At 31.5% G+C, this 12,417-nt stretch overlaps 1 protein-coding gene across 1 annotated transcript; it reads right to left on the bottom strand.

Moving 5' to 3' along the window:
- Positions 1-1,468: 1,468 nt before the first annotated feature.
- LOC145051704 (protein LURP-one-related 6-like) lies at positions 1,469-2,716 on the bottom strand. Its single transcript, XM_078999548.1, has 3 exons — positions 2,352-2,716; positions 2,019-2,267; positions 1,469-1,938 (listed from the first exon to the last, which is right to left on the bottom strand). The coding sequence occupies exons 1-3, from the start codon at positions 2,661-2,663 to the stop codon at positions 1,795-1,797; spliced, it is 705 nt and encodes a 234-aa protein (XP_078855674.1). The 5' UTR covers positions 2,664-2,716; the 3' UTR covers positions 1,469-1,794.
- Positions 2,717-12,417: the final 9,701 nt, after the last annotated feature.

Raw genomic sequence — 12,417 nt, 5'->3', positions numbered from 1 at the left:
ATATGACGAAAGATGATGTAATAAATATATTTTAAGTAAGAAAACTTTATTATGTTTTATATTTATATATGAACGATACTAAAACTATAAAAAAAAGTTAAACATATGTTTTATTCATGGGTGAATAACGAATGTATTGTAATAAAAATCTGATGGATTTTTATTCACTTATAAATAACGAGAGCGGGAACTCTATTTTTTTAATCTTAAAACTCTATCAATATGAATTTCTATTTATAAAGAATAAAAAATTAAGAATTTTGATATATTTAAAATAAATTTTCGATAAAAATAGCTTTTTAAAAATAAAAAAAACAAAAAAAATGTTTTTTATGTATATGTAGGTAATGATTAACATAGTTTAAGGAAACATGTTTATCCGTTATCCATTTTCCCCGGTACACCTAAGTGTTTTGCGACAAAATAAATATTTGGCTGAGAATGATTCTCTCCTTCTCAACTTTTTTTTTTCTTAATTGAAACCTCATATATATATATATATATATATATATATATATATATATATATATATATATATAACTTTTTTGTTGAATATCAAAAAATATTTAAAGTCTTACAACCTAAGCAATAATATAAGCAATAATTACAATTAAGTTTGTTGAATCTTTATTTTTTGAAGGAGATCGATATAAATACATCATTCTTAATAAAAACGAGAAAAATAAACGTTTAATTGTTTATTTTGAGTAAGATTGTATTTGTGTGATAATTGTGATAACTTTCTGTTAGCTTAAAAGATTGTCATATTTCCATCTTTTTGAGAGATGTACAAAATTTTACGTTCTAATGATGTAAAAAAAACTAGACCGAAAATCATTAAATACATAATGTGTGATTTATATGAGATTGCGGTACAAATTACATTGAAATGTTGATAAAATTTAGACAGATTCAAGAGTATATATATGAATTTATGCCAAACTTAATTTATGTGTCGGAAATTATGATATAACAATGAATTTAGGTGTTTATATTATAATAAAGTAAATATAAATTCATTCCCCATTATACACAAGTCAACAAAAAATAACATCACTTTTTTAGGGATGCATTTGACCAACTCATTGGCCATAGGTTCATTTATATTCTAACGCATCTATAATATTTTAAATGTTTTACGATTCATATTCTACATAATTGATCATGATCAGACAAATTCGATGTAAACCGTTAAGATAATGTGTAAAAACACCATATTTAGATAATAAATGGTGTTGAAATATAGTCACTTTAATGATAACAAAGGTGTTAACTACATAACTTAGTCTTGGATGGAGATATGCTAACAGGAGTTTTTTTTTCAAGACTTTTTCTTCCATTCTATCAATTTTCATTGATTGTCAATTTTATACCCTTAGAAAATTATCATTTCATATTCGCTACTTAATTCAAAAAAAAAAAAATCAAGTTTATATGCAATTATGATAAGTACAACATTAAATCGTACATATTTAACAAAACAGACACTTGTTCCTTGCTGTTTACAGAAAAATTAATGAACCATGACACTTCAACCAAGACGTGTCATTAATTATTGCAGATATTAATGTAGATTAATGTCCGCAAACATTCTGGCACGTGGATATACACAAACTTGAACTTTCTATATCCATTGAATAAATAGAACATTAATTCTTATGAAACACCATTTACAAAATTCTTTTCTTCAATCTTACGTAACTTGTATTCGATTAATCATCACCAAAATATTTGAAATTTCTTATATTCAAGCAATCAAGTCTTCATACATTCGCTTCAATCAACGAATCGACCTTAGCATCTTGTCGATCCATTATGAATGTAATCAAGAATCGCAATCACACCCACCACAAACGCTTGATCGATCCCTGCGTTTACAACCACATGATATACATCCTTCTTTTCCATCACATCCTTCATCTCCTTGCCCACCGTTAACTGTCATCATCTGTGTTAAAAAAACAGTACTCTGCGAATAATGAGAAATGCATATATAGATTACGTACACATATGCATACCTGAGCAATGTCGTTGCCTCCTGAATCGACGATGCTGCATTCTCTGTCGGGGAAGTAACCCTTTACTTGAAAATTCTTGCAGTAGATGCTTTGATCCTTCTGTTCAATGGAAACCCTAATTGGTCTGTTGTTTGCTAAGCATCCTTTTGGATCTTTCAATGTAAAAAGCAACTTTTGATGAGATCCCACATAAGCTGGGGTGTAACTCCCCCATTGTCGATGGAGGCTCAATGCTTCAACTATGCCTGCCTATATGAAAAAGAATTCATGCAAAACCCTAAAATGTATAGAAGCAGCGTTCTTATTTGTTAAAATTGTAGGGTATGAGTTTACCTTTAGACGGATGAGAAGTAAAGGATTTTGGTAAGCATCCGTGAGAGTCATCTGGTCCTTTTTTCCAAGAACACCACAGCCATCCACCCTGAACACAACCTCATGGCTACCCAAATCTGTGACAACAAAGCCACCACCACCGACAACATGAGGCCTTGATCGAACCACTAGAACAACCTGATTTGATGAACAGAACATCTTACTTACCACCGGCATCTCCTTAACTTTTGTAGTCATTTTTCTTGAATCCGTTAAAAGGTTTTGATTTATAACAACAATATTAAAGATGTAGAAACAGAGAGAGAGATGCATATGTATATATAGTATAGAAATCAAATGTTTGGCAAGTCTTTACTATTATATAAATGTGGCAATTTACATGTTGAATGCATGTCATTTCACTTGAGTGTGGGATACAAAGAACATTAGTATATAACAAGTTTGAATGTCCAAGGACCCGAAGAAAGTAATGTAAAGTTTTGAATAATATGACGTGGAAGCTTAATAAAGTGAGCATATATTGGTCCTAAATTAAAGTAAGAATACAGTTGGATCATATCAACTTTTTCCTCGTGACCACTGAATATCATGCGTCTACGGTATCCTTAACTCGTTTTTTATATACATTAATCTTTTTCTTATACAGATTAAATTACATAATTACGCACGTCAGAAGATTATAATCCTTATCATTTGTTAATGCAAAAAGATTTTATTCAAATAGATCATAATGAAGATACAAGTAATTAAGAAAACTAAGGCCAACTCCAATTAACCTCTAAAACATCATTTTAGAGGCCAATTTTATTCCAATCAACTTTGAAAAGTCACAGCGTTTTTGCGTTGATTCCTTTTTAGCACAAAATATAGAGGCCAAATGTAAAATCCTCTAAAAAAACACCATTTTAGAAGTTGGATGGAATGAAATCACTAAAATGGTGTTAAATAATTATCATTTTAGTGTTTGTGGTTGAAGAAACTCTAAAACCTCTTCTCTTCAACTTTTAATTTTTTTTTTAAAACGGAAAATATGTGTAAATAAGAAAAACAACAAAACCATGCCTACCAAAGAACTAGCCGGATGGGGAAAAATGAAATACAAAGTCTTTATAAGCAAATAAAATGACAAATACACCATTCAACCCATTTATAAGAATAGTTTGCCCTTCTGATTTTGATCCACATGAACACCATAGATATTATTTTTATAGCCACCAAAGTCACAGAGATATAAAGATTCTTAAAAATTATGTCTCATGTTGCCTTCCAAATCCACCAAAGGGTACCATAGAACATGCTAATGAGTGTATTCATTTTTTGGGCTATTTCCCCATTTTGTAGCAAATTTTATTACATCTCCAACATTTTCGAGTTGAGGGATGGAAATATTGCACCATTTGAGGATCCATTCCCAAGCCGCAGATGCAAATGAACACTTAGTTAACACGTGATTCACCTCTTGATCATCCCCTTGGAGACAATATTCACATGTTGAAGCTTTGATATGCACTCCCCATATCAGTAGTTCACGTGAAGTTGGGATACGTCCTAAGTTGACTCTCTAAATGAAGCATGAGACCTTAATGGGAACTTCAATTATCCAATTAATAATGGCAGGTGAATGAGAATTCAGGGAGAGATCAATTTTTTTTTCTTATGATATCCACGTGAAATTCACCATCTTTGGATAGACATCACATCCATTGATCATTCCTTGTAGATGGTTGGAAGAAGGTGCTCAACGAAGATAGCCTTCTGTATTCCTATACATGATCCACATTAGAGGGAAGCAAGGCCCATCCCCATGATAAACCACCCATGTTTAATCTATCAGATACCTTGCATCTTTTATAACTTTCTAATTGATACATTTTGGGGAATGCAGTTTTTAGAGGCCCTGAATTGATCCATCTGTCAAAACAAAATGAAGTATCATCACCTCTACCAACTCGTTTAACAAAAACTTCATCAATATCAATTCTAAAATTGAGTAAATCATTTTTGATGTTTGTGTAACACCCGACTAAAAATGAAGTACACCCCAAGATTTTTTTTTCTTAACAAAAGAGGGTACTTCATATTAACCATCATACAAGTCGCTATCATCTTACATCAAAAGAAAGCTATACAAGATTGGAATTGAGTCGAGTTTACAATTTTAACAAAACATATCATAACAAGTTTGATTATCAAAATAAAATATGGCTACTTCACCATTCTCTTTCCTTTATCTATGATACTTATACCTGCAATCATAAAAACATCTAACAATGGTAAGCTCGAAAGCTTAGTCAGTAATTAATAGATGCCAATTTATGCATTTTTTAGGGTAGTTTTTATTACCATTTTGCATCATTTTTTTTATGTTTTTTCATGTGCATTAGTTTAAATAATGTTCAACTAATGTATTTCATAAGAACTCCCATACTGCTTATGTATTGGTATCTATTTCAGGTATTTTGAAGTGGAGCGGTAGTTTGAAAGTCTTTAGAGCATAACTGGAGCATAACTGGAGCGAATCTGCAGCTTATCTGGAGCCAAAATGATAAAAAAACAAAATACAATTTATGTCTCACCAAACATGGTTCTCTTCACTTACGAAACTTAACCGGAAGATTTCTGATTTTTTTGAAGGATTTAAAAATATTGGTCATGAAGCATGGGCGATGCCTCCCAAGCACGGGTCATGCCTACCTCCTGATGTGGATATTTTAACTTGCGAAGCCCAAGCATGTGCCATGCTTCCGAAGAACGAGCCGTAATTCCCCATCGAAGTCCAGTTTTTGATTTTTTTACGATTTTCAAGGTGCGGTGACCTAACATGGACCGTATCCCCCAAGCACGGGCTGTGATTATTGTGAGAACCCTTGTTTTCTGACCAAACTGCTATATAAATACCAAATGTTGTCTCAGTTAAACCAGAGACGTTCCCAAACAATGAAAAACCCTTCTGAAGGCGATTTTCTACTACTTTTCATCACTTTCTGAAGTCTGAAGGTTGTGGATCATCTCCTATGTTTAGTTTAGTAAGATTTAGTACTTTAACATTCCATTTTACTAGTTATGATTAGATTTTAGCCATGTCTGACTAAACCCTAGTATTTAGTCCTGCACATATTATTATTTTTCATGTAATCAATCATTAGATCTGTTTTTTGATTTGTGGTTCTATCTAGAATTTTCAGTTTTGTGCTTAATGAATGTTTGAATTTGATTCTTTTTAGCCTGATCACCTAACTTAGGATTAAATCATTCTAGTTAATGAGTTAACATAATCCGTAATTATTCTAATCAACTAGTAATAAGTAACATATATTAGATTGTTTCCGTGTTGGGATTTAACTCTGATATAAAGCGAAATTTCATACCTTTACGCTTCCGAGCTTATGAGAAGTAGTGGGTATTGCTGAAAATTTTACACAGATCTTAATGTAATTTTTCTGATCTTCATTAAATGCTTGTTTAATTAGATAGTAAAAAGTTGTGGTTAACTGAAGATCTTGTTTTAGTTAATTTAACTAGGTAAAAGAGATTATATTGGAGCTTGTTAGTTTTTCTCAATACCAATAAATCACATTTTGAATAACCAGATTTGGTCTGAATGCATGACTAGCAAAATCGCAGCAAAACAAAATTCGTTTTTATTACTGATTTCATTTAGTTTATTTCACTACAATTTTAGACTTTAGTTAATAATCAAAACCCTTTTTTTATATTTTCTATTATGACTAGTATGCACCTTATACAAAGTGGCATTGACCATTAGGCTGTATCCCTAAGGATTCAACATTGCTTCCCTATGCTATCCTGTTAGTATATTCGAGCAGTAAAAATATTATTTTCTTAAATTGTGTGTGACAATAGTTTAAAAAATTGACGTTGTTGCCAGGGACACAGTCCTTCTAATAGTTTTTATGCCAAGAACTTTTCGTACTAGTACACCGCTAATTTTCGATCCAGAAATTGAGAAAATTGTAATAAAACTGACGAAAGAAGCAGCAAAGCAAAAACAATCACCTGGTTTCTTTTGTTCATCATCTTGCTCAACTTCGGTAATCAGCATACCACAAGGCAATCCCTTGTAGAAGGAACCAAACCGACATTTCCATTCTTTCCGAAAGTACCCCCATCTTCACCTTCTACCATCCCACTTAAAAATATTCGCCAATACCCTCTAAAATTTCAGGAACACCAGAATGTTCAAAACCTAACTCCCTAAAAGTAGTCATGTGTGTCACTGGATACGAAGCAGAGAAAACTCTTTGAGAATGGGCAACCCAAGAGGTTAATCATCAACCTCTCTGCATCACATTTCCATAAGCCCATAACTTTGAACTCATATATGGGTTGATACATCTTCTTCCTATGTTCATAGGCTTAGAAAACGAAGACCCATGTAACAGCTCGAAAATTTAGATAATTTTTTTCATTTAATATTTAGAAATTACAACCATATTTTTTTTCCAAAATTACATTACATAAACTCATGTCCATAAGATCAGAGTAACCAAAACAAGAAATGCGGAATAGCGGAGAGTTCATGTTGTGCCATCAAAACGGTCCTTTTCCGTTAGACCCAAAAGTACTTGAAACATCCACCAATTTGTAAGCAAATGCTTAGTGAGTTCCCAAAATACACAAACATATAACGACATAATGCCATGCAACATATATACATAGGATTGCCATGGACTCCCTCCATGGTCTTCACCTGGAATGCCATGGGCTACCCCTATAGTCTTACATCCAAGTGCAATGGGCTCCCCCATGGTCTTTACTAAGTGCAATGGGCTCCCCCATGGTCCAAATGATATAAGTGTGTTTAAATAGTGTCCAAGCCAAGAAATTAGGGTTTTGGTCATTAGCCACATACGCCCCGTGTACCAACCTCAGCCTCCCGCTGCAAGCACAAGCATACGCTAAGCGTACTCATATGTACGCCCGGCGTACGGAGGATCCTTATTTGCCAAAAATGAAATACTTTGAGGGTAAAAGCGGGATACCTGGATTTGAGTGTTACACCTCTCCCCCACTTGAACTAGACTTCGTCCTCGAAGTTTGCTGACACAAAAAGATCCGAGTAATGCTCACGCATCTCGTCCTCTGGCTCCCAACTCCATTTGAAGCCCTTCCAGTGTTTCCATTGCACAGTTACAAGCTTCACCACCTTATTATGAAGATCTTTAGTTTTCTATCCAAGACTGTAATAGGCTTCTCCACATAGTTCAGGCTCTTATCCACCTGAATATCATCCAATGAAATAACTACAGCCTCAGCTACTACAACTTCAGGAGCTGAGACATGTGGAAGGTGTTATGGATCTGACTGAGCTTATCAGGAAGATCCAACTCATAAGAAACCCTGCCACTCGGGCAGAAATCCTGAATGGACCAAAGAATCGGGGCCCCAACTTGCCCCTCTTTCGAAATTAGATGCCAAATTTGAAAGGTCCAGTATGCTCAAGAGTCATATTAAAGTGATATTCCTAAATAACATATGATACTAATGGGTCACACTAACAACAAATTGATACATTTGATTATTTATTAGAAAGTGATTTTAATAAATATTTAATAAAACTCTTATAATTAAATTGTGATTTATTTATTTCTAGGAAATATTTAATTCTCATTAGCAAGTAACATAATATATCATATGGTATGATTTATTACGTCATGTACAACATTTTGGACCATAATAACTTTTTGTCTTTTACCAAAAAGTTAAGGTCTATATTTTATAAAAGAGTTTATAAAATTTACCAAGTTTGACTTCTTTTTAATCATCAAAAAACGTGAGCATGCTTGCAAGCATGCTAGTGATGGGTTTTTGATTATTTAAAGGGAAAGAAACCTTGCTTTAAAGGCATGGGAGACGCACTCATGACTATAGGGACAAGGTTGGTTAAAGTGCTGATGACTAATGGTTAATACCTTCACTTTATGCATATAAATAAGAGAGCTTTCACTTGGCTAGTGGCTCATCCTTCACTTCTAGTAAGTGGCCAAATCCACTCCTCCCTCTCCTTTTCTCTCTAGTTTTGGTTAGAAAACTTGAAGAACACTTGCATCTTCAAGCCTTCTTTAAGTTCACATTGGTTATGAATTTAAAGCTTAAGGGTTTAAGAGTTTTGGACTAGCATCTACATCAAGTTGAGTCATTGTTGGTGTCTCAAAGGTTCCACATTCTTCATCAACTTCCAAGCCTCCCAAGAGGACCTAAAGAACTACAAAGGTTGTTATTTCTTCATCCTTCTATGGTTGGTGTTTTAATCTTTCTATAACTTGCAAGAAGATCCTTAGTGGGTATAAAATGTTTATATTATTTCAAAAATAAAAGTCTTCCGTTGCCATATTTTTCAAGTTTATGAAATTATTTTTGAACTAAAACCCAACAATTGGTATCAGAGACACCTTGAAAGTTTGGTTAGATTTTTTGAAATCTTAGTTTTTGGAGAATATGGATAGCTTATGTTTTGTATAAAAATAAGTTCATATATATTTTCTATGACAATTTAATATTTGTTATTTTATATGACAAAAGTTTCATGCATCTTTTGTGATTTAAAGTTGTCTTAGAAAGACAAAGGTTGTTTTATGTGTATGTTGATGTATATGATGCTCCTAAACTAGCCAAGGACCATTATGTTTGTTATGTTGTTGTGTTGGTTGTTTTATAAAATGGTTTAAATAATTTATTTATTCATATGGTATGTAATAAATTAAATAGATAAGTTTTCTTGTTTATTTTTGTAAAGTAATAGATTAGTTTTTAGAAATAATTTATTTGTACAAAAATGTAACAAGAAATGAAATTGAAACCATTTTTGAAGACAAAAGAGCAATTTTCGAGTTTAAAAGGTGTGCATGATGTTCAGTGACATTTTCTGAAAAGTGTCACTAATGTTGTTTACAAATGGCTGTTGGATTTTTAGCGACAGTTGCTGAATTTTAACATTCAAGAAGTTTTTCCAATCTTATTCAAGCAATGAGTGTTTACTCAAGTGGGAGCTTCTACAACAACATTACAATAAGTTTTTTGGTCCCCTTAAATGCCCCTTTAGGAATAGACTTGACAACTTTTGTGTTTGCTAACAAAAATGTCATTAGTTGGTTATGTTTATGCACATATCTTTTTATGCATGTTTGTGTTGTTTATTTTATGCATTATTTTGTGTGGTTGATAAAATTAGTTTTTCACATGCTAAAATAATTTTGGACAAAATAAACATCACATGGAGTTTGGATTTTCAAAATTGGACAAAAGATGTAACAAGTTATTATTTTTAAAAATAAAACCCAGTTTTATAAAACTGTTAATAACGACAAATTTTGAAATACTCCATTATAAGTTTTAAAGTGGTGATTTTTGTAACTTATACAAACTCCATATATATAAATAATAAAATGAAGTTTTATTAAAGATATAAAAGATTAAAATGCACTCAAACTTAATACCGGTTACTGAAATTGAATTGTGTCAAATTATATAAAAACTAGCTTTTTGTATAGAACCTTTAAAAGAGTAATTTTCTTTTGAAAATTGATACCATAGTTTATTATATGCATGTAATAACCATGATATCATATGTTTTTAAACTAGAATTATAAAGCATATATAAAGACCCTTATTTACAAACCTCAAATCTATTCAATGATTTTGAAAAACACCCGCACGTCTCTTGTATGAACTAGTTAGATAAAGGATACCTAACCGCTTAGTGTTGTTTTTTGATGGTCGGGGTGTCTTCGTGATTTCTATAACCAAGTTATAAGCCGATTACACAAGTTTTTCAAATTGGACGATTTGATCGCAAATCTTTTGTGATAAAGGATACCCAAGCAAGAGAGTTCTGAGGCATAGATGAGATCAAACATGTCTAATTAAATTGGCTATTAATGATCCCATAAATTTAGGAATTATATAGTAAGATATAATTGATAATCGATATTTATGCAGTTGAATTCAAATTGATGAGATAAAGGATACCTAACCATTTTTTTTGCAACTTGGATCCTAGACTTTGATAATTAATGTTTTTGGAAACTAAAAGGGTATTAATTATTGAAGATTAAATACTGAAAATACTTAATGAATTTTGTTAAAATTTTGTAATGACTTAATGAAACATTAACATTCAATAGATACAACTTTAATGAATATGCTCATGTCTTAGAAGACAATCTCGTAAGAGATAAAAAATTATATACAATTAAAGGTCCTAGTCCTAAACTATTTGCTTTGCGCAATGAACCTGAACATGATACCTAGTAAAGGCATCATTGTAATGATTAAGATGCTTCTAACATCAAGCTAGGAATAGTTATTCATGACTTCTAGGAAGTCTTGGATAATTGAAACATATATATGATGATATAACATGTCAAGCAATATTCCAATAAATATTGTGATATTTTATTTAAAGCTAGTTTAAACATTGGAATAATGCAAGGCTAAAAGAGTTACCTAGTGTGATCTAAGGGGCCCATGTTTTATGGACTGAACACCTTTAAGCCCAAGAAATCTACTAAAAGCCACATAGATGGATCTTGTTTCTTTTGTGAAGAAACTGGACATTGGAAGATGATTTACTCCTCTCATTTTGGAAAGAAAGTCTAGAAGAGACTAGTACTTCTTGTATCTACTAGATCGAACTTATACTTTTCATATAACACTTAGGTACTTGGTACTTAAATGTTAACCAAATATTTGTAAATAGCTTGTAGATATTTACTAAAGAGTACTAGCTGAGCACAATCCAATTGGAACTACACTCTTGGAGTTTAGTTTAATATTTATGGTTAGATCATAAATTACTTCTAATATAAAACAATATTTGTTTTGGAACAGTGTATGTTTTAATTTAGCATGTCAAAATTTATGCCTCAGTTATTTTATTCAAATGTTTGATTATTTACATAATCGTTTTTCATAACGATAATATTCATATTCTGAAGTGATTAACTTCTATTTATGAGACTAGATCTGTTAATAGAATTATAAAGAAAATATCAACATTTTTATAAATAAAATTAAGTTCTATATGAAAGCACTTTTGACTTAAACTTTTTTTAAATCCAACTAATCTTTAACATTGTTATTTATTATATAAATGGCATTCACATATTCCAACTTCAACAAAGGGATCTTTGAAGGCAAATAATGTAGTCTATTTGACATATGTGAACCTTATTTATATGTAAAGCATTCCTAATGATATTTTTAGTAAAGTGTAGAGAAAATAATTAAGGAACTATACACTTTCGTGTATGACTTCCTTTCTAATGAATGTTTGAGATTAAGCACAAGATACCAAATCAACTTTATTAACAACTACAGTAGTTTTAATTATATTTTACGTGGTAAAGCATAATTGTGAAATCTTTGTTGAAGGTTTCAAAAGTTGAGATACAAACCAGTAAGAACCATCTAAGGCCTTAAATGATAATAAATGATGAATTAAATCTTACTTGATATGATTAATTTTCTAATTGATAGAAATATCCTCCTTTAATCTTTTTGGGATAATACTTCAATCACTATTAATTGTATCTTGATTACAAATACCTACTACTAAGTAGATTAAACACTTTATAAGATTTAGTACGGAAGGGCTCCATCCTCACCTTACTTAATGTTTTGTGGATTTGAAGCCGATGTTGAACTAAAGCTTCTAAACCCAAAATCTACTAAACACATATTTGTATAATACTATAAATGTGGCTTAGATTATTATATGCAAACCCACAAAGAATGATTTCTCTTGTTCTTGTGAAAGCTAAGTTAGTAGAAAGCAAGCTTCTAATGACAAAATAAATGGGAGGTACATGGAACTTGAAGCAGCTCAAGAACCATAACCTTATTTAGTAATAGTTGGCACTAGTTTTAACAAGGATTGTTAAACTTGAATAATAACTATTCACAAAAACAAATTGCTCGAATTATTGGTAGAAATCATCTATGACTTAAGAAATATGGAATCTCTCATTGATGAGCTTTTATTAATGGTTTTTGGAAAATCCATCAAGTACTAAGATGCTATGTCAGATCTCAAATCTGATAAATG

The sequence above is a fragment of the Lactuca serriola genome, chromosome 5, assembly GCF_051521515.1.
Source record: "Lactuca serriola cultivar US96UC23 chromosome 5, Lser_US96UC23_V15, whole genome shotgun sequence".
NCBI lineage: Eukaryota > Viridiplantae > Streptophyta > Magnoliopsida > Asterales > Asteraceae > Lactuca > Lactuca serriola.
The sequence above is the reverse complement of the archived record's forward strand: the minus strand, read 5'-3'. Positions and strand labels throughout refer to the sequence as shown.

Excerpts from the sequence above, each read along its gene's own strand:
- LOC145051704 (XM_078999548.1), bottom strand. The coding sequence starts at position 2,663 with ATGCATCTCTCTCTCTGTTTCTACATCTTTAATATTGTTGTTATAAAT. Across the intron at positions 2,268-2,351 it reads TACTTCTCATCCGTCTAAAG|GCAGGCATAGTTGAAGCATT; the intron begins GTAAACTCATAC and ends TTTTTCATATAG. Across the intron at positions 1,939-2,018 it reads GAGGCAACGACATTGCTCAG|TTAACGGTGGGCAAGGAGAT; the intron begins GTATGCATATGT and ends AGATGATGACAG.